The sequence below is a fragment of the Sturnus vulgaris genome, chromosome 9 (assembly GCF_052056855.1).
Source record: "Sturnus vulgaris isolate bStuVul1 chromosome 9, bStuVul1.hap1, whole genome shotgun sequence".
Classification (NCBI taxonomy): Eukaryota; Metazoa; Chordata; class Aves; order Passeriformes; family Sturnidae; genus Sturnus; species Sturnus vulgaris.
In genome coordinates this window covers 19443890-19471574 of record NC_142251.1, presented here as the reverse complement: position 1 = coordinate 19471574, position 27685 = coordinate 19443890, and the positions used below count along the sequence as shown (strand labels likewise).

Sequence of the window (27685 nt, the reverse complement as noted above, 5' to 3'; positions counted from 1 at the left end):
GGTAAAAGCACTTTGGGCAGAAAACGTATGTCTTAATTGAAAGTAATCGTAGTTTACCTGGATAAATTTGGTGTTTGTATGTGTGTATGTTATATACAGGTAGTTCAGGAGGCCTGCAGGTTCTGGAGTGCAGCTGTCCAGCTATGCTTCAATTAAAAATATATTTCAAAATCAGCTGTTCAGACAAACCTCTCAGTATCTTAGGTTTCATGAAGGTCCAGTCACTGGACTGATTTTGTCTATAACCAAGTTATTTTTCATTTGTCCTAAAAAGGTGCTCTGTATGTAGCAAACAATTGCAGTCTGATTATTGGTTTTAAATCATAGATATGTGGGGTGTTCTTATCACACCTTAATTTCAGAATTTTGTGCAATATCTATGTTTCTCAAAATGCAGTAGGTTCAGTATAAATATATGCTGCAGAAATGTTTTCCACCAATTTGGAATAAATATTGGCTATGAATTTCATATTCATAGAATTGTTTTCGATATGGTTATTACTTATAACTTATGGTTATTATTAATCTTTAGTACAAAAGTGGCATAATTAATAATAATGCAATAATCAAATACAAAACTTCTTTCAGTCCTGTAAGAAATACTGTCTAATGTAATCTAGTGGACTTTATTGGACCTGTGAAATGTGTATTAAAAGAAATAATAAAATACAGATTTTATGTGGCACTGCATTCTGTAGATGCCATTTTGCCAAGGTATTATGGTGGTAAAACCAGAGTATCATAGTGCAGAAAATCACTGAACTCGCAGTGTTCAATGTTTTGTTATGTCCAACTGCATGAAAATACATTTGGCATAGGAATCATTAAATGAGTGAATGACAAAAAGGGAATTGCTTTTTAACTTCTCATCTGCCTTACAGAAAAAAAGCCCACATGGTGGGGTGTGGTGAATCAATGTTACAATTTAATTTAAGTTATATGCAACGACCTTGTGTCCCATCCTCATGTCTTTGGAGGGGAAATAATGAGCCGAACATGTTTCAGTGACATTGTTGCAGTTTTTGTTGTCTGTGTTGTTAATCTGTGCAAAATATAATGTTGTCTTAATGTAAAAGCTTCAATAAGCCACAACCACAAACATTTAGGGATCTAGTTTTGCTCAAAGTACTATAAAATGAGACTATATATTGTATTTCAGTGTAAACTGACACCTTGTTGCCTTTTAGGCCTTGGAGCATGGATTTTTTGACTTTAAGACATTTGATGTGGATGAATATGAACACTATGAGGTTTGTACATTTAATAATGCATTGAATGTGTTTGAGCTACCTAAAATAATAGTATACAGTATCCTCCAACTTAAAACATACTGGAAACACGTTTGAATAAAACCCAGTGTTCATATGTAAGGTATGTACATGGAAACCTATATGCTCTGTTTGAAGAACATGCAGGGTTACTATCTTTGCAATTTCAGTGCATCATATCATAAATCTACTGTTTTCTTGTAGCCTTTCTGGCTTCTGGGACTTGTCTCATGCTTTCCTAACCTTCTCCCTGTGCACCATCCAAGGTCTCTCAGCTGACCCACAGAATGTTTTCTTTCAGCACTTGTTATCTCCTTCTTCAATTCCTGTTAGTACCAAATATATGATGGATTTTTTTTAGCCACATAGATTATGCAGATTTTGAGGGGGTTTTTTAGTGAAGATGCTTTATGTGGAATTGTGGTAAAGGAAACACATCCAAACTATTTCCCTAATGAAGTCCTAGAAAGCTAACAGATGTATTTCACTGTTCTGCCAACTTTGTTAGGTATAGATATTCTGGTTGGCTCTAGATGCTTCTAGGACTTTGTAACATGCACACCTTTATCTGCTGGTAGTATAAAGTTATTTCAAGCTACATTGCTTTAGAGAAGCTTTAAAATATGTCATGCTGTACCTGTGGGCTGGGCTGTGTGCAGAGGCAGTCTCAGGTACAGAAGGTGTACATACATCTGGTCCAAAAGAGTTGCATGGTCTTTGTCCACCACGTCTCATCCCTAGGAAGGGAAAGGATTTTTACAGAAGTCAGTGACAATCATTTAGTTTGGTGGACATTGTCCTTGGAACATCTATAAATTCCTGTAGTTTTATTAGTTAAGGAGAAAGATATATAAACTAGAGGTGTACTAAATATTTGAGTATAAATTCAACTCTCTTTTTAAACTTGTATTGCTTTGCTGTAGCCAGTATTCTTCCCCTCTGTTGCAATTTCCAGAAAACTTTGAAGTAATGAGAATAAAGTTGCTAAGTTTGAAAATCTCCATTTTAAAGCATTTCCTATAGCTGAATGTATTTCAGGTACATACTGAAATGCTTCATAAATGTTCAAGAAAGTGAGGTCAGAAGAGGAATAAACAGTGGAAAAAGTTAATTGACAGCACATCTATACAGTAGGTGTTTGCAGTAGGCACTCTGTAACACAAATCTGCCTATTTCACTGAACTAGAAAGCATTTGTAGAAGGATTTCTGTATCCTGCAGTGTTCCATAATGATTAGGTTAAAAAATTGGTATAGCCTTTGCAGAATTGCCAAAAATAAATGATCAGGAACCAAAATTTAAAATATGAAATTGCTGCTTTTTGCTTTCTATATGGACAAAAAGAAAAACTTGTTCTAAAAACAAATGGTAGTTGGGAATACTGTATGTATAGTAGGCATTAGTCTGCTTGAAAAAGAGGCTTAAAATAATTGACTAAAGCTATCCCATTATCTTGTTTAAGGCATAACATTATTTTAGAGTGTTAAAAGTACATACATGTGAATGATGTTTATAGTATGCTCTTTGCTGAGTTTAAGAAACAAGAATTTGGAATCATCTTTAATTTTTTGTCCATTTTTGGTACGTCTTCTTTTTTTCACACATCATGGTCAGCTTTGTGTTTTGTTATGTCCCGTGCTATATTTCAAAAACTCTAAATGTTACAGGTTTTTTCTATGTTAGATCTTCAAATGTGTGGTTATGTAGATAAAAGTTGCATACGACTTAAATGGAGCAGGCTAAAAGGAAATTTTATTTCATGTTTATAGTTTTTTCATCTTACTATGTTATCAAGGCAGCTAATTCCCCTTTTGTTGGACTGGAAGTAAATTGCTGATTGGGATTTTTGTTAATAATGATGTTTGCATGTAATGTCGAGCATATATATATATACACACATAAACAGAGATGCCTGTAGTTCATATTGATAAAAATTGAAATTATTCACCGTGACCCCTGTATCTATAAAGAAATTAATCCACAAACAAAACTAGTGATACAAATACAAAAATATTTTTAGCTTACTGAACAGGACTTCTTCCCCAAAGGAAGTAGGGGTGCTGCAGTGCTGGGATGTCAGTCTGTGATACCAATGGGGGCCAGGGGTCCTGGCTTGGCACTGAGGTTGGTTCTCCAGTCCTTATGCAACCTGGGTAACTTCCAGGAGTTTCCATTGTGCAGGGACATTGGGAGCGAGCCTAATGGGCTCAGCTAAGCAAACAGTTGCTGAATTGATTACACTGATGTCCATTATCAGAACCTTTCACTCATTAGGCTGTTCTGATGAGCTGAGAGCCAAAAACACGAGCTTCATAATGCAGCTGAAACGAGTGCCATGTCCTTAAAAGTCATGCTGAGAATAACTGCATTGCCAAGCAAGGAATGAGCAGTCTTCAATTAAAGAAAGAAAAGAAAGCACTTCAGAGCTACAGTTCATGTTACTTATTTCCAAAGAAGCTTTCATTTTCAGCAGTGACAGAATTTGAAGAGCCTTTTTAGGTTTTCACTTAAAAGTGAGCAAGAAAGGCAAAATGTCATGGTTTGAAAGTTTATTAAAATGTAGTCTCTTTATTTAATTTACACTTTTCTTCTGTGATTACTGGCTCATCAGAGCTTATGCCAATATGTAAATTTCAGTTTCTACAGGGAAAGGGTAATTGTTTTGAAGGTTAATTGGTTTTTAATTTGTTTTCTGTGAATTGGGTTTTTTAGTGCCTCACTCCATAATTTTTGATTAAAACATAGAAGAATGTTGGTTAGTGTTATTAATGGGCGTCCTGAAACACTGAACCCTCTCAAAGAGAAATATCTTATATAAAGGATCTTTCAGCTTAAGTAAATTTTGTTTGCATTTCGCTTTATTAAGATAGATCTGAGAAGCAACTTATGGTTAATTTGTCCCATATAGTTAAGCTAGCTAATTACATTTGAAGTGTTTGTTTTATTGTAACAAGAACATAGTAAAGTGTAAAATAAAATCTTGAGTAATTTTTTAAACCTTGTATGTACAGATATTAAAAATGGTTTTTCTCTTCTGAAATTTTTGTAGCGAGTGGAAAATGGTGACTTCAACTGGATTATTCCAGGAAAATTTTTGGCTTTTAGTGGACCACACCCAAAAAGCAAACTTGAAAATGGTATGGTGTATGTTTTTATGCTATGATCTTATTTCTCCAGCATGTAAAACCATCACAGCAAATGAGCAGAAGATAATAGAGGGTTATAGATCAGTTTTAATCTTCAGAAATGAGCATTTTATATATGCTCATAGAATTTAATTCAAAAGATTTTGGAATTCTTCTTTGCCAGAAGAATTTCAATTCTTCTAACAGTCAGTGACTTTTCATCCTGTGACAAAGGGCCTGAGAGACTCAGGTTGCTTACTATGCTCCTGGAACTTGATACAGTAAGTGTGCAGAATTAAAGGTGAGTTGCATGAAACACAGAAGACTATGTTAAGAGTTTTGTGACACAGAACAGGAAAAACTTTTTTAAAAAGCTTGCCTTTCCTACTGAAGATACTTGGGGTAATGTGAAGATACTAGGGAATGTGATTCTAGTTGAATAAAAAATAAAAAAAAAAAAGAGAAACTTGACTGCTTGACTGACAGAGAGAAGATAGAGATTTGGTCCAGCTAAAATGTAAATCAGTCATTTAAATGCTACCATCAGCTTTTTTCTGAATTTGACTCTGTTATTTGTGCCACGTCCTGTTGTTTATGTGAGCATCTTTTCTGAATATGTACCTTCCCTGCCCGTCCCCTTCTGCTCCCTCATGTTTATGACTGAAATGCTGCGAATTACATAGTGTCCACTGAAAATTTAAACAAAAGCCAGAAAGAAAACATTTTGGTTGGTTTGGGTTTCCTCCCCAATCATTGTTGCAACCGTTTCTTGCAGAATTTTTTCTAAATTTACTTAAATTGTTCCATGTAATTTTGAAAACCTGTGTTTTATTTATAGCATATATAACTGAAAATTATTAAATTGACACATTAAAATCCAATTATGAAACTATAACTAATCCCCTCCCAGGTGATTGCAAGCACACATTACAAAGGTACATTTTTCTTTCATGTGTGACTTGAATTGCATTAACTAATACATATATGACTTGTCCTGAGCAGCTGTCTTGTCATTGGTCATTGACCTCCCTCCCTGTCCCCCTATCTTCATCTAAAGGATCCTTTTGTCTCTTGACTGAGAATCAAGGCAATAAAGCTCTCTTACTTCCCAGTAGGACAGGAATATTTTTGGTACTGCAGCTTATCCTTTGACTGTTTCTCTTGTCCATAATATAGATGAGCAGTCTATTTTCCTTAGAAACAGTGTTTCCTCTTCAAGCATGCTTTTATTCTTTGATGGCAGCTCGACTCTAGATGAACAGCTGTCCTGAAACACTGAAATCACATATGTCCCCAGCTTTATGTATAAATGCCCCTTGCATAGAGGAATGGGGGCTTCATGGCAGACAGTACGACTCTGTTTTAACTTCTTGCCTCCTAATACTTTTTGTAATAAAAGTGGTCTTAATAAGCATTTTTTGGACAAATTTTTTATATCACTTAGCATGTCTATTCTGAATAAAGTATTAAAGTATTTTTAGTACTAGCATGTTTATTATTCAGAAAGCTTCCAGGGGCAATTTTGAACTTCATGACTCTAGGGTATTAAATGATTGTGGCTTTATTTTTTTATAGGTTATCCTCTTCATGCACCTGAAGCCTACTTTCCCTATTTCAAAAGGCATAATGTCACATCAATAATAAGACTAAACAAAAAAATTTATGAGGCAAAACGCTTTACAGATGCTGGTTTTGAGCATTATGATCTGTTCTTCATCGATGGCAGCACACCAAGTGACAGTATAGTGCAGAGGTTCCTGAACATCTGTGAAAATGCTGATGGTGCCATTGCTGTACATTGTAAAGGTATGTGCATCTACTCATTTCTCAGACCAAAATTCAAAATAAGTATAAATCCATAGAGTTTATCCCAGAAATGCAGCATTTAAGAACACTTCCAGATTGTGAGAGTAATAATGCTGCTTTATGGTGCTTTACTAAATATATGCCAAATATTTGTTATTTTCCTCTGTATATGAAGTCCGTACATCCTACACTGTTACAGGCAGGAACTGACAATCTATTCTTCATTGTTCTGGGGGGTTTTTTAATATGACTTGAAAACGAGATTTAGTTGATGTAGGTTTCTTTTTTGCATTATGCTTTCACAGCATTATGATAATTGGCTAGGAACTGCAAAACACTAAAAGGTTTTCTTTGTGCTTTTTGACTGCTCTACATTTTTCTGTGGTGTATGAATTCCACATTTCAAGATTATGTGGGTTATTGTGATGCCAGCATTTCAAACCAGCCAGAAAATGCACAAAACATGCTTAGTCAAGAGAGAGTAACAAAGCCTTTTAAGGGTTCAGCCTGAGTTTTGTTTAGAGTTGTGTAAAGACATGGTGGAGGTGAATGTCTTGCCTGATCAGAAGCAAAAATAATACTATTCATAATTTTCCCAGGAACAATAAACATGCATGTCAAAGATAAGCAAGTTTATTTGTCAGCAGATTGTTACTGTTGCTAGAACCCAGAAGTTCTGGCATTGATAAGCTGGGCACTGCTAATTGGCTAAAGAGCATAAACTATTGATTAGCAGTTGTTAGTAAGTTGCTCCAGGCTTAGCTACTTAAGGAATATAACATACTTGTAGTGAGTTAGAGATGTGCTTTCTACACTGAAGTATTTTTGGTCTTTTGTCTGATCATTTAGTTAGCAAATCAACAATCTTGTTCTTTCTAGTTTTTATACCACCCTAAATATTCCTCTACATTGTTAAATCAATAGTTAACTCAGGCCTAAGTCAGGCAGAGATATATTGCAGAGGTGTTCTGAGCACAGCTATTACACTAGAAACTGCTTGTCTCATGAGATAGAACAGTTAATTGCAAAGGATTGTAATGGAAAGTTTGTACATTAGCAAAATGTTGGAGGAAAGAACTGAAATCAATACTTCACCTTTTAAATGAGTCTCAGAGCTTGTCTTCCAAGCTACAATTATGGAACCTCACTATGTGTGAACTTTCTCTACCTTCATCCTACTTAAATCATCTTCACTTTCAAGAAAGTCAGTCAGTTACTGTTAAATGTAAAGAGCTTGTAGTTGTGTATAGAATTGTCAGCAGAGATGGCTGGCTGCTTGGAGAGTTTCCATTTGGATAGTTGTTGGTGCATGAACAATAGTAGGCTACTGTGAGACTTAAATTGCAAATACTGTATTTATGAGAAATAAGGTTTAAATAGGGAAACACTTTAGTAGATGAGACACAGAGTTAGAGATTAATTCTCCCTTAATAGTTTGAGATTTTACTGATAGTAAAAGCTAATTTTTCTGTGTCTCTGTCCCCTTAAAAACAGGATTAGTTTGGGATGTGTTGGGCAATGGGTTAAATGATTTTAAGCTATTGATATCTAAAATTACACACTGGTCAACAGTCATTGCTGTTCATACAGATAGCAGTGAATAGTTTTATGTGCTGGTTTCACAACAAAACTGATTAAAAAAAAAACCCCACTGAGTTGCTCTGTTGAGATGTGGCATGTATTTGCACCATGGTTTTTAGGTACTTGTGTTGGCCTCTCAAAGGTGCTTTGATTATGGTTTTTTACTGGTATTATAAATATGAAGTTGGTATCCAGCTTGATCATGGCCTCTTAAAAAATCTTGGCCTTTTCTTAAACAAAGTTTGGAGGAGAATTTTTCAAGTGCTACAAGTGTTCACTGTTGGTGTTCTTTTAAGCATTAACTTTTCCAAAGTATGAAAGATTTGTCCCTCTATCTACAGAATTGCAATTAAACTATGTCATAAATGGGATACTGAATCAAATTATTTCTTCAAGTACTAATATGGTGAATAACATTGCATGGAAGTTTTCTTGTATCCCATCCTTTTATTTGATAATTCTGGAATGCCCATCCCTTCATGTGTGGCTGTTGATATTTGTGTTTCTGTAGCTGGCCTGGGGAGGACAGGAACACTGATTGCTTGTTACATAATGAAGCACTACAAGTTCACACACGCTGAAGCCATTGCTTGGATAAGAATATGTCGCCCAGGCTCCATCATAGGACCCCAGCAGCACTTCTTGGAAGAGTATGTATACATGTATATACTTAATTTGCTCCTCTCCATCCCTATGCATCTTGCACTATTTATTGGATCTACTGACATTTGTAAGTTACTGCCCATTCTACAGGTTTAAGGTTAGTTAATAAGGGATTGAAATCTGAGATACTCGGAAGCAGTCAGCTTCTCTGGAGTTCTATGCATTTTGTCCCCTTAAAGGGGCATGTTTCTGTTCTGTGGAATTCAGGAGTTAGATGAATGTTTTGAAAGTGGATGTGGACAAAAGATTAAATCAACAAACAGGATTTATTAAATATTAGCATTGAAATAATAGGTTGGGGGTTTCAAATTTTTTTTGTGATACATATGTAAATTTTTTTCCAGAAGAAGATGTACAGAAGTTTCAAATGTTAGCAGTCTTGTAAGCGTGGCATGTTTTCACATGGTTTCTTATGTGTCTGGGAATGTGTCAATCTGAATGGCTTTGGTTTTGTATCCTGAAGGAAGCAAGCAATGTTATGGCTGGAGGGAGATCTCATCCGATCAAAGCACAAACAGCGAGGACTGGATGGAAACTTTAACAGAGTTCTTTGTGGCTTGAATGACATTTCCATCAGTGACAGTTTGAATAAAACACAACACTTGGATCAATACAAGGAGGTAAGTGTTCTTAGGAAAAACTTCAAACAGACTGAAACTGAGCTTTTAATAACTAGCTATAGATAACTTCTAGATTTTTGGCTTTTTTAGGCTTGTATTATTACTAGATTGATTTTTCTCAGATTAACTTTTTTATAGGTCATAATTAGAACAGATCTCCACTTAAAAATAAAAAAGATCAAGTAATATTTAAAACTGCTACAGGTAATTTTTCAAGCTTCAAAAGATTTGCATTATTTCAAGTCATTCTCTCAGGATTTTCAGTTGTTTACTTGAGAATGAAGGAAAACAAAAAGTCAGCTTACCTCCCAGAAACAAAAAATCTGCTTATTCTAAGTTTTTAACTAATAATGCAGCTGTGTATAAATGTTCAACAGACATCCTTGAAGTAAATAAATGCTGGCATTAGGCTTGAGCATTGTGAACTGACTTCTGCAAAAGCCCTGTGTGAGTGTGTTTGTAGAGAGGCACATTTAATGTACCAGAACTATACAAAGAGCAGTGCCATGCCTGCAGGATCAGATCAGCCTTCTGGATGCCGATCTTTGGCAAGGAGATGCTCAGGGCTTTGAAACTACACTGCTTCTAGGATTTGATAGATTCCCTTGCTTGCATACTTTTGTTTCCCAGAATGATTCTGAAGACAAAGATGTGGAAGCTCAAAATGAGATGACACAGGGAGATAAGCTGAATGCCTTAAAAACTCGGAGACAGCCTTGCTCTGCAACAGCTGGAGCTCTAAGGTAATTCTACCAGTCTGAGTAATCTGCAGCTTTAAATTCAGTCCATGCTATCAGATCTGTGTGGCAAGTGCATGATCTTGTTTAAGGCAGTGGTGCTCCCTGTACCACCACCTGTGGAAACTTCTCCAGATAAGTAGCTATTAGTTGCAGATTTGGTTTGTTAGTCTTTTTCTTCTCTCCTTCTCTCCTCTGTCTCCCTGTGTAGGGATGCCTTCTTACTGTTTAGAAGTAAAAGATAATGTAAAAAATACTTCAAAATTTTCTAATTTATGTCTAGTGTTTTAAAACTTACAACTTGAACAAAATTTTCTTAATTAAACTTAATTGTCTTTCTATAATTACTTTTCTGTATTCCTTATAGAAATCTATAATTTTTCAGAACTAGTAAAAATGTGAACTTTGAAATTAAACTTGAAGTAACTCTGTTCTTTAACTGTAAATTAAAACACTGTCAATAATTCTAAGTCTTATTTTTATATTTTAAGCCGACCTGAGACACACAGATATGATTTTGCAGAGAGGAAAGGTTTTTTTGTCCTTGGGTAAAGATTGCTGCTTTTGTTTCTTTAGGCTGCAAGACATGAAACTGCACACCCGGTCAATATCACACCCCTTCAGGTACTGACTTTAAAGTTCTAGTTCTAAATATCACTTGACTAGGGTCTTAATTTTGAGTGTTTTGGATCATTGCTAATCAATTTATGTGATCACTATTTCAGAATTCTGAGCAGAAGCAGGTAACAAATCTTTTTATGCACCTGCAAATTGCATGCCTTACCCCACTGAATTGATAATACAATATGTAAGACAAAATTTCTATCATTATCAAGCATTAATAATAAAAAGAGCACCTTTTTTTTTCAGTTTTGTGACCTGAATTTTTGAGTTGAATTTCTCCAGATGGCTAGCACTGGAAATGAGTGTTTTACCCTTTCTTGGTGTGTAATTCAAGTTGCTCAGTGTCATTTTCCTTCTGTGCTTGTAGTTGGAGATCTGGACCCAAGCTTTTTCATCCTTGAGGGTCTGATTGTTGTATGCTTTCATCTAGGGTTAGAGAAAATTAATTTCTTTAATTAATTAATGTGGACAGCCATAATAGTAACAATTTGAGTAGTCCAGCGTAACATACATACAGCTCATTATCAACACATGAAGAATTTTGTCATTAAGAATCCCACTGTAGAAAGAGCTGCATGTTCTGTGCAACTTTGTGAAAATTTTCATTTGGAAATGATGATGACATCCTGAAAGCTACAGTTTTGGGTTTTTCTGCTCATACTTGCTCTATAAGCTCAAAAAGTGCTCTTAATCAAATTTATATTTAGAGTTCTAAAATTTATAGTAAAACTTACACTAAATCTCTAAGAAATAGACCTTGTCCTTCATAAATTATCAAGGTGAAAAGTAGCTTGTAACTTTTTAATAAAGTGCACCAGGGGAAATACTTGGAGTGGATATCTGAATAGTTTTTTAAAAAACTATATTAAAGCAGGTACACTTGAGTTTTTGCTGTTGAGTTCCCAGACTTGAGAATTCACACTTTTTTAAAATACCAGTCTATGTACTGAAAGACTATGTGTTGGAGATGTATATTTTAATTATAAAATCTTGCTTCTCACTGCAACTCTGTGCTCTTTTTAGACTGAGTACTTCAGGTAGCACAGAAGGATCCATTTCTCCTCTGAAGGCCTCCAGAGTGATGGCAGTTACTTCACCAGCTGCAGAAAGAATAAGCAGGCTTTCCACGTCCTCAGGCTCTTACCTTAAAAGGTTTTTTTCTTTCTTCTCATTTTGGTTCAAATGCTTACAGTATCCCACAGTGGTCGTCAGCACATCTGCAGCCTATGAAGTGCTTGCTATTCTTGGCTATAAGAATACAATACTTAAATTTACTTACAGTGATTTGCTGTTCCACTAGCCAGACTTCAATTGCCTACATATTTAAAAAACAAGCAAAATCCAAAATCTGTCCTATTGGTCTGAGAGTTTTATTGAGATTGTGCCATCAGAAATAGTATTTGCTCAAGTGGTTTGTTAAGGTTTCTTTCACTTATCTCAGTTTATAGATGTTTTGCAGATATTCCCACTAGTGTATATACTATTACTCTCAGAATACTGAGTGGTAATTAATTTTTTAATGAACCATTGATTTATTACTATTTAGCTTCATTATTACTATTGTTCTAATTAATTATATATATTAGACACTCAGAATGATTAATGTATTTTTAATAACTGTGCACAAATATTTGCCTGAACAGAGTAACCAGCTTGAGGTATTTTAGGACACCCATTTCTAGTCTCAAGTTTTGTCATATTACTACTTGATTACTTGAGGGCTTGTATCACAAAACTGATGGCAAGGAACAGAGGAGGAGTTCTTAAACTGTTCCATGTACAGAAAGTACTTCAGTGTAAATCAGATACTGCCTAAACCTTTTAACACCACCTCCTGTATGTGTGTATGGTTTGACAGAGGTGAAAGCTAGCCATGACATAGTGCTTGAATAAGCAAAGCTTGGAAAGTCCTTACAAAGAATTCTGCTTTTCATTACTTAGGCACTAGAAAATGAACTTGTGTGCAAACACATTATTTCAGAATGGTCTGGGTTATTCACCTAATGTCTTCTGAATTGTCTGTTACATTTTTGTATATATCTCTACATACCTTGTGAATATTTTTTTCCCTGCATGTGTTTTCCATTCAGCGTTTCCATAAACTCCAGACTAGCCAGTTCTCTAGGGAACCTGTATGCTGCTTCAGATGATGATGAGAGCAAACTGACATCATCGTCCTCTAGGACAGGTTTTTCTGTAAGCCATATCTGCAGTCACCTGAATGGCAGCTTGCAGCTGCCACACAGAAAAAACCATGAACTGAACAACAACTTATACAACAGAAACAGCAGTAGTGGCAACAACCTGAGCAGCCAAAGCAATTTTCAGAGCGCCGTGACAGATGAGTACGCACCAGCCTTCCTTTATGGGCCTTACAACTCCTCCAGCACGATTCCAGAGTCCATTCCTGTAAGTCACAGTCACAACAGCACTTTCAGGCAGCTCACTGGTGCTTTTCTTCCTTGCTTCTATGAGCAAAACTGTTGGAAAAAAAAATCTTAACACAGCATAATTCTCCGACTTGCTCTAATGTTTCTGAACAGCACCTTTGTCTGTTACCTGTCACTTCAGCTGCTTTTGTTTCCATCTCTTCTAAGCATCTGTTACATGGAAGCTTCATGAAAATAAATTGCATCTGAACTTTACATCTTTTCTGATAACTTTTTTAATGGACCTTCTTACCCTTTAGATTTTATTTCAAATTACCCATAATACAGTCTATAAGTTAATTCTGTGTCTTCATCTTCATGCAGTAAATTTTAAGAAGCCTTTGTATGTGTCATAGTAAATAGATAGTAGAACATCCTTAAAGATGGATCTTATTTGAACCTACTCCTTTTCTAACACCAGATGTGGAAAGTATTAGAAGCAAGACATTTCTGATGGTGTCACGTTGCAGCTTTCATTCCTCAACAACGTTGCTGCTTTGGACTTATTTTGTGTTCTTTTTCTGTGTAAAACAGTCTGTACAAAGAGGATGTTCATATAAACTAATGCAACTTGAAAGTGTTTCTATACAAAATGCAGAGAAGAGAGACTAGAGTAACTTCAGTTATGATCAGAAATAGCTTCATCTATTCTATGGAAAACGAATTGTATCTACTACTATAAATCTAAAACAAATTTAAAATACCTGGTTTCCAAGGATTTGATAGCCTACTAATTATAAAAAATAGTACACTTTTTAATATATTTTGCCTATGATTAAGGGAGTCTGTCAGCCTCTCTTGACTAGTTCTGACACTTAGGATTTTTATTTTTTTTACTGGGTGGAAATAAAATTGGCTTTGTGTAAAATTAACTGGAGTATTGGACATCACTCTTCTATTCCCTTACCACTGATAAATTACTTCAGTATGAAGAAAGTTCTGGTGTTACACCTGCTAGTGGTTTTGAGTGTGGTGAGTTTGTCTTAAAACAGCTAATAACATACATTGCATGTAAGTGGGATGTCCTGCAGAAGGTCATTCACAGCCTGTGTTCCCTTCTTCCTGCAGAAGTGGAGGATCTCCCCTCTTGTTATCAGCTCACATTGGCACCACTCAGTTCAGAAGCCACATCTTTGTAGTTGGGGAGTATGAATTGCTATTTCTGAGGATAGATGAAAGTAGGAAGTAAAATCTCATTGTTCCATTGTGGAATTAAATTGCATGTATGACTGAAACCAAATCTGTGTAAACAGAACATTGAAGTTAGTTGAGGGAATGTGATTCTGTATTTTCTAACTCAGTGGGTTCTTCCTACTGTGGTAGAATCTGCTTGACCTAAGGCAGCTCTTCAGAATACTTGATGCTTTCAGGTTCCTTGTTTAAAAAAAATCTGGCTTCTATGCACTACAGTTTATCTGAAAATAAATGCTGGTTTCCATGATCTTAGAATCACTGTTCTGCATTGAGTTTAAAATTGAATTTAAACTTTACTTCAAACAGCAGCAGTAACTTGTTTGCAAGGGAGTTCTTGAATGTTGCCATGTCTTCACCCTTCAATTTGACTCTGTTTTTCCCTACTATATGGATTGTAATAAACTATATATAATTGAGATTTTTCAAGTGACATATAGAAACCATAACAATTTTTCTATGATGAAACAAGTTCTAGAACAAGAGACTGTTCTTGTTTAACTAATTTGGTTTAATTTCTTCAGGCATGGAGATGAGGAGAGAGGTGAAAAGCTGTATAGCAAGCCAGGAATGTTTGTTTGAGATACATTAATGAGCCTTTCATTTGTTCATGCATTTGTTCTGATTGCTCTGGAAAGTTATCCTTTTTAGGTGTTCCTAGTCTCTAATCCAGTATGCTTACAGAAGTTCAGTCCTCTGGTCCTGTTGAGTATCCTGGAACTAAAAGTCAATATACCAGTGGGTGAGAGCAATTACTCATCTGAATAATAAGTGGTAAATTGGCTAATTTGATTTTTTTTTTAAATGTCTCACTTTCAGTACTGTCTAATATTTAATGGATTGAACAATAATTCTTTGGAGAGTCAGCCCATTCCCATTCTTTTCAGTTGTTTCTTTTGTAAATTATATGCTGCCAGCAGCATTTTTAGAGGTTTTTTCCCCACATTTCACTTTCAGCTATATATTATGCATAAAGTGTATGCATGTAAGCTTACATGCAGCACCCTAAGGGGAAGAAACTCCTTGTAACTGTAATATGACTTAGTCATGAAAATAAGCTGGCATCATTCACAATAGGCTAGAATTTCCAAAGGTTCCAAATGATAAGGTAAAGCATTACAGAAACAGTAAGCCTGTTTGCCTCAAGCAGCTTAAAAGGTTTAAAGTAAATACTACATCTTAAAAGCTAAGAACTGTCACCTCCTTTGGAGATGTAGTTGCTGTAACTTAATGCTACAAATTATTTTTAACAGTGAAAGCCAATTCAGTGGGCCTGTTCCATAAGCATAGGACAGAAAATTAAGTATTGGTGACACTTTGGGATTTTTGTGTGTCTAGATATTTACAAAATTCTAGGATAGTGCTGTGTTTCTCCTTAGCATCATAAAACCTTGAGGTGCAACATAGTTGGCATTGACAAAAATTCTCCAAATCTATATGGGGAAAGGGGGTGATTTACAAAGGAACTTCCAGAATTGTTGCATGCTTTTCTTTCTTAGATAAGGATGACTTAGTAACAAACAGTTCTTGCTTTTCTTTCTTTTTCTATGTAGTTTAAGGAAGAAGAAAGGAGTGATTCATGAACAGGTGAAATAGCCATGTTGACAGAAAGGTGCTTACAGCTCTGTGTATTGCAGTGAAGAAGGAAATTAATTATTGTCTCTCTGCAGTAGAACTATTAAGTGACTTAAAACCTTGGTTTAAATGAAATATCTTAGGCATAGTGTAAAGTTTTAGGTTGAATTTTTAAAGAAAAAGAACCTTTCTAAAAGGCACAGTTCTCATATTTTAAGAATATCTTTAATTTTCTTCCTACCTATCTTAATGACTTAATATTGCATGGAAGGATATGAGGGATATAAAGGACATCACCTTTGAATAATTCTTGGCTTGATACTGCTTGCCCTTGAGTAGAGGTTATACACAGTCAAATGCAGCACCATCTTTAAACAAGATTCTATCTCCAGTCTTCTCTGAAGAGTGAGGTGATCTAAAAATACTCTATTTTATATTATATGCTGTGATGTGAGAAGCAACGTTTCTTAGCAAGAGTCGTGCGAAGAATACATAGCACAGTGCAAGTTTTCAATTTACCTGAGAAGCAATATTCTTTCAATATAATAAAAAGTGTTCTTGTTTGGAATGATTTTCACATATGTTCTGATTTAATGCATTTACCTCTAAATGTACTCTGTAGCCTTGTGCATATCTCCCAGTCACAGAGGAGTGCACTAAATTGTTACCCATTTTATGCAAAATTGACTGAGTGCAGTTACTGTGATGTCTTGAGATTTAAGACAAGAGTAGGTTTTTCAGTCATTTAATCTCTGAGTGCTTTCTGTCTGGTAGTGAGCAACTCGCTGGCAAATACAGATGTCTTATTTTGTGGACAACATAATTTTTCTGAATGACTAGTCCCACTGATTGAACAGAGTAAAACTATTTCACTTTTAACCTGAAACTTTCTGTATCTCTTTTATTATGTCAGTGTTATAGCCCCTTGTTATTTTCGTGTGGAGATACCTCATGCTACTCATCTCAAATTGGTTTTCTTTTGATAAGCTAAGTTTGCTCAAAACTTCTTTTGGAAAGTGTTCAAATTCTTCATTTTTTTTTTAATCTTTCTAGTCCAGAAAGCTGCTACTCAGTGCTACCCTGCTTATAAATACATAGCTTCTTTCATTTGCTTTGACTGCAATGCACCAAGAGTTGAGGGAGAAAGGGGAGGAAAAAAAAAAGAGTTCTTTCCACTGATGATAGTGACTTCTATTTTTTCTATTTAAATCCCATGCCCTGCATTCCTCGAGGGATTGATTTTTTTGATTTGGTTTGGGATTTTTTTTTCCATGTGGAACTCTGTGGGAAAGCATCATCTTTCTTCTTTTTCGTTTGTTGGTTTGTTTTGTTGGTTTTTTTCCTCCTTCCCCTCCCCTCTTCTTCTAGGACCAATTAACCCACCATGGAAGATTGGTTTTTCCTTGCCACTTCAGCCCCTGACATGCAGCTGTTTTTTTGGTGGCACTTAACAGTGGTCTGAAGCTCATCAGCAAAATGTGGAGTAGTATCAAGCCAGCAGTTCTGGCAGAATTCTTTTAAAAACAGAATTCTGTTTAATCATTTCCACTTCACTGCTTTAGATGCTGAAATTACTTGAAAGTCGTGACAGCCCAGCCTAGCCTTATTGCAGTGTTTGTGTTCTTTCTAATTGGAGCACATCAAGTGATGCACCTGACAGAAGTCTATTACATGTCCTGGTGCTTTGTTTATTCACTTATCTCGACAAAGGACTCTTCAATGATATTGATTAATTCCCTTTGTCTTAATTGCCAAAGTCTCCCTTCCCTAGATATCAAGCTAACCAGCTTTAATCATGCAGTACTTTTATTTTAGAAAATCACCCTATCGCTCTTACTTCTCTATCTTTGTTAACATGAGTGGTTCAGGAGCATTTTGAGATGGCTAGGTCAGCAATTTTTCCGTTTTGGTTTATGTTCACTAAACTCAGCAGTGAATTTTTCCCGCAGTATGGAAGAGAAGGTTATTCAGTGGTCTTTTTTTCCCCAATGTATTGCAATGAAAAAGCACTAATACTGCTGTTCCACATCCCACTTAACAAAAAGGAAGAATAAAAAATGACTATGACTATAGCTATTGTTGTCAGACATGTATTTTTCTCTACTGGTTTTTGTCCTTCATCAGTACAAGCTTATAATCCACTTTATCGTGTTTATGCTGATGAACTAGAAGAAAAGCTTGATTTTCAAAGAAAAGAAAACTTGCTGTTACAGTCAAATAGAATAAATATTTTTTTACAAAGTGCGTGTTTTGATTAAACAGAATCTTTCACAATAACAATTTTCAGAATTACTCTCTTCAACTATAATCACACTTAAGGTACTGCTGTAAAATTTTTGGTTTGTTCTTGCAATTGTTCTAAATCCAACTATTGCTCTTTAAAATGTATTTTTATTGGAGAATATGTAACTGGGTAGTCTTAAGATGAGTCACCTTTTGCTTCTATAGCTGTCATGGAAACTGGCAAGATGGAAACATTGCCAAAAAATTGAGAAGTGTTGGCAGTGTTTTAAAATTCATATACATCATCTCTACCTGTACCATGGCTTTTCTTAATAAGAATGTACCCTTAATGTAGATAGGACAAGCTTTGCTCTGGCAAAAACCAGACAAACACAAGTGTACCTTGCTGTGTGTAAATTCAGCAGACCCATGGGATCATTTTGTGTTTGTGTGCATTTTCTCTAATGCATCCTGAGTTAGTTTAGTGGCCCTTGTGTATTCACAGTAGTTTTTGCCTGCGGCAACACTCCTGCTGCAGCAATGTTTTGGGAGAGTTGATGCACAATTCAAAAAACTTAAGTTGCATTTTTGCAATTATCTGGGGAAAGGGCACATTCAAATCCTAACAAATAGACCTAAATGCCCTATGGTTATTCTGTCTCAAAACAGAATTCAAAATCAAAATTCAAATTCAAAATCAGGCTCACTTGCTCCTGCAGTCACTGCGAATACAGTTCTAGTCCCTCAGTGGATTTGGTGCTTATTTTCTCCTCCAGGAGGCTTTCTGTGCCTCCTCTTGAAGAAGAAAAATGAAAGTGATCTAAGCAGTTGTTTCAGCATAAACTTCATTAAATATCCTTAGCTGTAGTGAAACTATCTAATTCTTAGTTCTTTGTTTAAATGTCTGTTACTTGGGTATAAAATGGCAAGCTTGACATGGCATGGGACCACTGTAGAAATACACACTGAGATTTCTTCTCCATTAACTGATTTTATACTCTCATCTCTGCAATTCAGCAGTCAATTTTCTTTGGGTTTTTTTTCTTCTATTTTTAACTCTATTTTAAATAAGATTTTGTTAAATTCAGCAAATTACTTGTAAAAAGGGATTGGGGTTTTTTGTTTTTAATAAAGCTTTCAGAAACATAGCCCATACGTTGAGTCATAGCAAATGTAAATTTTAAAATAGAAAACTCCTCAAAAGATTTAAAAGAAAGAAAGAAAAAAAAACCACAATTACAGGCTTTGAAACTTTGCAGTCAAGCTCTTCAGACATGTGAAGAGATTTAAGAGCACAAATTACTTCTCTGAAAACGCCAAAAAAATCAAAACAACAAGCCTCTCCTGCTATATTTAAATTTTTCAAACTCAAATGTAAATCTTATACTTTACAATACCTCAGTTGTTTCAGCTATCACCATGTTTTTAGTGATAGAAATTTATGTGAAGTGACATAGATTAATCTGAAAAAACATGCTGTTTAGATTTAATTATTTGCCTGTATTTAGAAAAGAGACATGAGGAAGAAATCACAGGGATGTGAAGTAGAGTTATTATGAGGGTGAGAATACACTGAAAACCATATTTCTCCATTTGAAAGTAAATAAACTCTGCCTACCCATCTGTAAGGAAAATTACCAAAACATGGTAGCCTGTTTCCAAACAATATATACTGCTGGATATTGGGGGGAGGGTTTCCATATTTTTTGTAACTTGGATTACTAACAATTTTAAGAACTGCAGTTTAAACTTCAGAATCTTTAATTTATGGTTGCTTCTTTTATTGAAATCATGATGTAGAATTCCTGGTTAGTTCTGTCTGCTCAGTGAAGGGTTCTCAGTTCTTTGTAGCTAACACTTGCTGGTTTTAAGAGTGCACTGTGCTTTCTGGTCATCTTTCATCTGTCCAAGTTTAAAATAATCTATTACTGTACAACATATGAGAATATGTAACTACATTTCAGGCCTCTTTAAAATGTTTATTAATCTGTTTTACTAGGGATTCAGTTTTGATGGCTCCATTTCAAATATTATCACTAATTAAGTGTAACCATCTTTCCAGTTGTTAAAATACCCTTTTAAAAATGAGAAGCCTTTGAGGATCATTAAGAGAGGAGGAGTTTCAAGTGCTCATTAATGAAAGGCTATTCCTTCTGCCTTGCTCTTACTAAAACCAGACATTTTTTAGTCAGTGGTATTCAAATCTACATGCTGACAGCGCTTTTTCTACCTAGGAAAAATACCCAGATGGTCTCAAATCTTCAAGATGTAAAAATGCATTAAAAGACAACTTTGAAAATATGCACTGAGTCTTAAAATATAGGGGGAAAGTAGTTGTGTGATATTAGTTAGAGCTATAAAGATACAGATAAATTTATTATGCACTTCTACTAACAGGTTTCACTATGAGTGCCAAAGAGCATTTTCTGTAGTGACTAGTTAGGAATAGTAGGAAATTGAAAGAGAAGACTCTGAGGATCCAGTCTGTCTTAGGAGTCATGTTGGTCTGCAGTAGGTCTCTAATTCTGAAGAATTGATGCAGTTTTAAAACACATTTGGGGGTTTTATTTACTATTTATTTAAAGCCATACTAATCTGGGACAGCTCATCACTGTACAAGACATATCAGACTTCTTAAACACATCTGCATAGGAGCTAGTAATGTGATTGGATACTGTCTAAGCTGATTAATCAGACTTCAGTAGAAACAGAAATGTAAATAAATGCAGTAGAGCAGGTTATGATTTTCTCTTAATTATACTGACTTGATACTAATCCAGAGGAACCATTTGCAGTGCTTCATTTTCATCTCGTTTTGGTAACATACATAAATTTATCCATCTGTGTAATTACTGATGCAGCTTTTTTCCTCAATAATGAGCTATATGATGTATTTCCTGTATCATTATCTGAATCAACATCTACAGTAAGCTGACTTTTACAGTAGCAGTTGGATTCTCATTCAGGATAAGTGGAAACAATTCAATTACAGTAGCAGTGGTATTTTAAAGGATTTATAACACTTTTAAAAAGAATCTCAAGAAACTGGTTTGGAATAAAAGTAAGTGTAGATACAGGAAAGTTGATGGACTTTACTATACTCAGATTATAATTTCTATTTTACTCTTTACCTATGTAGACATTCAGGTCCCCCTCCAACTCTGTTTATGTTTCTCCTTTCTGTCCTTCCTCTACTCTTTAAGTAAAAAATACATGTTATATATAGATAAAACCTCTCCAGTGAATTTTAATCAGTTTTTCTTCTCTGCACAGTCCCTTCAATCTGAGTATGTTCAGTACTAAAGCCTTGCTGCTTTGGTGAAACCTGCTGAGTTCTACAAATCACTGTCCTTCATGATGGAGAGGAACTGAAGAGAAGCTGCTCTTTAAAAGGAGGAACCTTCAATACAAGATGTATTAAAACCTTAACACCGAGAGGAAACGTCTTAACAGGCAGAAATTTATTGTTAATGACTACTGCAGATGCACTGAATTTATGGAAATTACTACCCCATGTTATATACAAATTTAAATTTTTTATGTTGAGATAGCTTGAATATATTTCTAATGAGTTTCATTAAGACATTTATTAACTTGTGTACAGTGTTAAAATGTGTATTAAAAGAATATTTTGGTAAACTATATATAAAAATTATGTAAAAACTAGAATATATTTTAATTTAGGGTCTACTTTGCTACAAAAATGTGTATTTTAAAGAATTTGTACATGTTTATCAAAGAAATTTTTTTATGAACAAGAGATTTTTCTTGTTTTATGGTCCATCATTATTGCTTAGAGCCTAATGTAATTTACTTTTTTACTAATTGGTCTTCTGGTAATTTGATGGAAGTCTAACTAGTGAGAGACTTGTTATTACAATATCAACTAAAAGCACTTGACACATAGTCTGCTTTCCATTTCTAGCTGCTAACGTTTCTTAAGGAAACACTATGAAAGAAAAATAAAGGGAAAATATTTGTTGAGATGTGATGTAATTACATCTTCTACTGCAACAAAAAAGTCATTTATGTGATGACTCAATTGTACAGTTAACACTCTTTCAATTTGTCTTAAAGGATTTATGTTTTGTTTTCAATGTAGAGTGTTAACTTTTGCTATGCAATATATTCTGCAAAAATGAAGGCAGACCAAACTGAAGTTGGTAAAAATGTACAATGAATTAGGTAGCACTGAATACTTGCATGCTTTTAACCTATATTTGGCAGTATGTGTATCATTTCCCTAGCAACACACAGTAAATGTTGGACATATATTACATTTCATCTATCAATTGGATGCTTCATAAACCTTTACATTTGTTGTTAAGCATAGGGCTGAGGTAGCCTCTGTATCATGGAAGGTTTTTGTCATAGTAAAGATGCTCTTTACTCTGGAACATTCACTTCAGTCAGATGTGATTAGGAACGAGGCTCAGGATGAAATGGTGTTACAGAGTGGTACTAAAGATCATGTGTAATTTTCAGAACTCACAAGTGCATGGTAAGGAAAAGAATATAAGCAGCTGTGAGGGTTTGATTTGCCCCCATGTACAAGACAAAAACAAAACGGATTTGTTACCTGTTTGTTTTTCCAACATATGCAGAAACTTGAAAATAAAATTTAGTTGAATTGTCAGTGTTTGTTCCTGAAACCTGTGAATACCCTGCATTTGCTTTACAACTGATGTTACTGTGCTACATTTTTTAAAAGGATCAGATCACTAATTGCTATGGAAAGTTGTACTGAAAGTGTTTAAAAGCAATACTGAGAGCAGCTATAAAAATCAAAATCACTGAATAAAATTTACATGCAATATTATATGGTTTTGCAACTGTATATATGTAACATATGCACACAAAGTAGCATATATATACAATATACTGTATATGAATTGTAGATTAATGGTAAGGTAATGCTACCTCTCAAAGAATTTTCTCATGTACTTTGTTATAAATAGTTTTTCTTAATAAAATACTGATTAATTTTGAAATGTAGATATATATACATACAGCTAATTGATAATAAAATGCCTGTATAAGCCAGCTTCCTTGTTTCTTGGTTTTTTTCTTAGATCTTTTAATGATTTGATCTCTAATTGAAGATAACTCTTCAAAATCACCTTCCTTCCTGTAAACCATGTAATATACTTAAAAGAAAGATGACATTACAAAAGGCATTAGCAAGATAGATGCCTTTTTTAACAATCTCTCTAAACCTTCTTGAATTTGCTTTGTATAATGTCAGGTATTTAATCAACATGTTGATATTATAATGATGAGATTATATTTCAAAATACAGTCATTTCAAAGCTGTTTCTGAGCTGAGGAATCCTTCCTGGGTGAGGCCCCTTGCTACAGGTGTAATATACCTTGACTTTTTTCCATGTGCAACAGTTCTCTTAGTTCCACAAACAGCAAGTTCTTTGTGCATAAGAATCTAAACAACTTAGCTTTCTTTAGCTTTTTGTACTTCCTTCTTTAATTTAAAACTAGTCACAAATTGTTCTAACATTTGTTTACCTCTGTTGCTGATTTTCAGCAAATTTGTTGCATTACATGATTATTTGTCTATTATTTTTTAGTGCTTAATATTCCTGTCAGCCTCTCTTGCAACAGATGTGGACAGTGTGTAACTGTTTCACAGCCACTCTAAAAGAATGGGAAGGCTGGGAATAGAGCAGATGCTTTCCAAGTTGACCAAATTCTGGTGACAGTCTGATCTAAAAAGATAAGAGGTTTCTGCCATTACATTTGGATGAATGATGATTTGAATGTGCAGAGTAAATAATATACAGGAAGAACAGCTAATTAAAAGATTTCTAATACATAGGAATCAATCTCTCCCTTGGTCTTTTTCTAGACTCTTTTTGATTTATTAGGTGAAATACATAAATACCAGATAATACATAAATATATTATTATACAAAAATATCAACTTTTTTTTTATTCATAAGTCAGTATTCTGCAACAATCAACTTCTTAACAAGAAAAAAAATTGGAACAGTGAAAGGTCAGGAAGGTCTTTTAGAACCTTGTAGCTTTTAAGAAATAGCCTGAAATTTATTTCATATCCTGCATTGACTTTCCTTGAACTCTGCCATTTCTTTTCCTTCAAATATGAATATATCTGGTTCTGAGACAACAAGATGTAGCACACAAGATCTCTAAAAACATCAATGGATGGATTAAATAAATCTAAAGGTGTTTACTGGGCATAATATTCTGTGGCTAACACCTTATGAAACAGTTAATCATCATCATCTCTTTTAAAGTATGCATTATGAAGCTTTTCAGTTAGGGAGATATTTCTTGTTACAAATTCAGAGACTATTTTTCAATTACAGTACTGCAGAAAGAGGAGGATTTTAGTTTCTATAATAACTGTTCTTTACTGACAGCTAAACAATGAAAGGCCTCAAAAGGTTTGACACTTGATTAGATCTACACTGTGAAGTGCAGCAGGCAAAAAATATGGTAATTAAGGGCCTGATCAAGTAAATCACTGAGCTATGTCTTTAACCTTAAGCATATGAACCATTAATTAATTAAAAGTGAACATAGATATTGATGTTTGTAACAAATCCACCTTTGGATCAATATTTCTGTCAATTGTTAACATAAGCCTTTTTGTCAAATAAAAGATGTGCTGTATTGCAACATCCATTAACCCACACAAGTTAACATTTTTAACTTGAAAAAATGTATATTGCAACTATAACTACTTCCTAATACGTTATTTTGATATTGCCATTTGTTAGCATTAGGAGTTTAACAATATCTAAAAATGCCTTATGAAGCTCTCTGGTACAGATAATATCTTACAAGCTTTGATTGCTTGCTTTTGTAGCCTGTATCTAACCTACCTGTAAAAGCAGCTTTTTTCTTAAGCTTATCACAAAATTAACCAGTATTCTGTATCTGAAAAGCTTTTTGAAGTAATTGTAAGTTCTCTTACTGTGTTTCTTATTAAGTCTTGTCCAGGTTAAGGACAGTTAACATTTTGTCACTGTTTGAGTAAAGCAGAGTAGAGCTCCTGGGAGAATCCCATGACTAATTATTCTCCATCTGGGAATGGACTGTTCAGTCAGTTTTTAGTCCACCTCAGGAGCTGTTACTCTTCTCTCCAGGAACTAATTTTGGAGTGAGACCATTTCAAATACTATACTAATTCTGTGTTATCTGTGTGTTCACCAACACTGGTTTTCACCTCTGACAGAGTGGCAATGCAGGGTTTACTGTGGGCTGAGACAGGCTGAGGTTTATGAAGAGATGTAAAATGTTCAGATTGAGAACCAGCTTCCTCAAATATGTACTGTCTTACAATGATTGGTCTATTTATTGTGTTTGAAAGATTTCATTTAGAAAGTACATTGTTATTATAGATCAGTTCTAAAATTAACTAAAATTGCAGAAGCATACTGAGCTTTCTCTTAACAAAAATAAGATCATAAAAAAGAAATCTGTTAAAAAGTGAGTATCCAGCAGAGGAATTTCTGCAGTTTATGGACCGTATTTCAGACAGAAGTGACTGATACTGGTTTAAAACCTTGCTGCAAATGAAAGTTGTGTAAATGGGTTAGACCCAGAAGACTGGTACGGCAGGGAGAAAAGAGTCAGACTGTGTAGTTGGAGTATTTCTGGAGCATGATAGGGTTTGGCTTTTTTTTTTTTTTTCCTTCTTGATTTAACAAGTTGAAAATCTGCTGAATAATTCATGAAGAGTGGAAGGGCTGAATCTTCCTGGAATGATATACAGTGTACGTACTGTGGCACAGGAGAAACTGCAAAGCTTTGTATCTGTTGCTGCCGTTTCTGCTGCCGATTGCAAGGTGCTGCTGCTTTTGCTGTTTTCACAGCTACAGAAACCTCACTCGCGCTCTGGTCTGCCAACAGCCATTTGCCTCCCTATGGACCCACCTTCACCAGCTACAATCTGTGGGCTCTCTTGCTGCCAACCTGCCTTGGACACTGCTGGTTTTTGGATCGTTACTGCAAACAGCATTTTTTGGACCTTACAGCTTGTATGACTGAAACCTGCCTTAGAGTCTCTCAGCTGCACAGCCTCCCGTGTGCTTGGTGAGGACTCCTGCAGCAGAACTTCTGACCCAGACAAGGATGGGATTTACAGGACCAAGTCAAAACTGAGCTGCATTCAGCGAGATGCCCAACGCCTCTTCCTGGAGTGCTAGCTCGCCTCTGCTGCTGCTCTGGGAGGACTCCTCCGGGACCCGCATCTTTCTCTCGCTGCTCTACGCAGTCTTAGCTATCTCAGGGACTTTATCCAATGTGATGGTCATCTATTTGGTCTTCTCCTTCAAGAAGCTGCAGACAACCAGCAATGCCTTCATCGTGAACGGCTGCGCGGCAGACCTGAGCGTGTGCGCCCTGTGGATGCCCCAGGAGGCTGTGCTGGGGCTGCTGCCCCCCAATTCCTCCTCCCTTCGCTCGGCGGAGTACCGGCTGCTCCGAGGGGGGCTCCTGGGCCTCGGCCTCACCGTCTCCCTGGCCTCGCACCTGCTGGTGGCTTTCAACAGGTACGTGCTCATCACCAAGCTGCCCAGCGTGTACCAGGCCCTCTACCAGCGGAGACACACGGGCTGCATGATCGGGCTCTCCTGGGCCCTCGCCCTGCTCCCGGTCCCGCTGCTGCCCGGGCTCTGGACCCTGGGCTCAGCCCAGTCGGACGGCAGCTCTCGCTACACCGCCCTGCTCCTCGCCCTGGCCGTGCTGGGCCAGACCGCGCTGCTGCTCCACTGCTACCTCGGCATCGTGCGGCGGGTGCGGGGCAGCGCCAAGCGGGTCAGCGTCCTCAACTTCCACCTGCTGCACCAGCTGCCCTTCCCCGCCGCGCCGCCGCCGCCTCGCCGCGCCCAGCGCCGCCTCAGCAGCGTCTCCGTCCTGCTGCTCTGCTGCGTGTTCCTGCTGGGGACTCAGCCCCTGGTCTGGGTCAGCCTCCTGGGCTTCTTCCTGCGCCCGGCGCCGCCGGCGCTGCAGGCCGCCAGCTGGCTGCTGCTCTGCTCGCTCTCGGCCCTCAACCCGCTGCTCTACACGTGGCGCAGCGAGGAGTTCCGCCGGGCGGCCCGCTCCGTCCTGCCCCGCGGCGATGGCCCGGCCGCCGCCCCCCGCCCCTCAGCCGCCGCCGCGGGCCCCGCCGGCGCCCCGCCCTGCCCGCAGCTGCCGCGGCGCCGGGGCACGGGGAGCAGCGCCAGCGCTGCGGCCGCGCCGCGCTGAGGGGCCGGGGCGGCGCCGGGACCCCCGCGGGCCCCTCAGGCCTCTCCGCCGCCCCCGCCTGCTGCCGCCGCCCCCCGGGCAGCCGAGCTGCCCCGGCCCTGGCCCCGGCCCCTGCCCAGGCAGCGCTTCATCCTCTACACGTTCTCCTGTTGCCCCTTGCTGATCCCACGCACTTCTTTCCCGCTCCTCTTCCACCGCACGGCCGGGCAGCGCCGGGTGCTTCCCGAGGCACCGGCACGGACACTGGGGCGGGATCTCCCGCTCGCCCCCTCAGCCCCGCTCCCGGCACGGCCCCTGTCCGCCCCCAGAACCGGCCAGGACTCCAGGCAAAGCGGTGCATTTAGGAATCTGGGATAACCGGTAAATATGGCAACGCACGTAACTGTTGTTATGCTCTAAAGATTTCAGTATGAGACAGGCACCTAGACAGCTCTTTCTGAGACACATGCAAGTTTGTTTTTATAAAATCGATGTAATTCTTTCAGCATTTAAAGTAGTCCTTTGAATTGAGCTCCCTGAACACAAGGTTCGTTCGTGAAGAACTGGCAGGTGTCTCATTCCACACACACGCACACAGACACCGGGAGCAGCTTCCTTTCCCCCAGCATACCTG

General features: G+C 37.0%; 2 protein-coding genes and 1 long non-coding RNA gene across 5 annotated transcripts in view; 2 read left to right on the top strand and 1 right to left on the bottom strand.

The window, feature by feature from the left end:
• CDC14A (cell division cycle 14A) overlaps positions 1-22884 on the top strand; it is a 48529-nt gene extending 25645 nt beyond the window's left edge. The window contains exons 7-16 of one of the 3 annotated variants that reach the window (XM_014885076.2): positions 1188-1250; positions 4317-4404; positions 5968-6198; positions 8291-8429; positions 8906-9062; positions 9693-9805; positions 10376-10423; positions 11447-11575; positions 12514-12832; positions 21115-22884. In XM_014885076.2, the coding sequence (XP_014740562.1) occupies positions 1188-1250; positions 4317-4404; positions 5968-6198; positions 8291-8429; positions 8906-9062; positions 9693-9805; positions 10376-10423; positions 11447-11575; positions 12514-12832; positions 21115-21144 (1317 nt within the window). In that variant the 3' untranslated portion in view covers positions 21145-22884. Of the gene's footprint in view, positions 1-1187; positions 1251-4316; positions 4405-5967; positions 6199-8290; positions 8430-8905; positions 9063-9692; positions 9806-10375; positions 10424-11446; positions 11576-12513; positions 12833-14694 lie in introns of all 3 variants that reach the window. The other 2 variants (XM_088170044.1, XM_088170043.1) reach the window with 2 other exon arrangements.
• Positions 8690-11448, bottom strand: LOC148222838 (uncharacterized). Its single transcript, XR_015805440.1, has 2 exons — positions 10735-11448; positions 8690-10023 (listed from the first exon to the last, which is right to left on the bottom strand). It is a non-coding gene; the product is annotated as an uncharacterized LOC148222838 (long non-coding RNA).
• A 2332-nt stretch (positions 22885-25216) lies between the features above and the next one.
• Positions 25217-27072, top strand: GPR88 (G protein-coupled receptor 88). Its single transcript, XM_014883243.2, has one exon. It carries the CDS (start codon positions 26002-26004, stop codon positions 27070-27072), a length of 1071 nt encoding a protein of 356 aa, XP_014738729.1. The 5' UTR covers positions 25217-26001.
• The last annotated feature ends 613 nt before the right edge of the window (positions 27073-27685 follow it).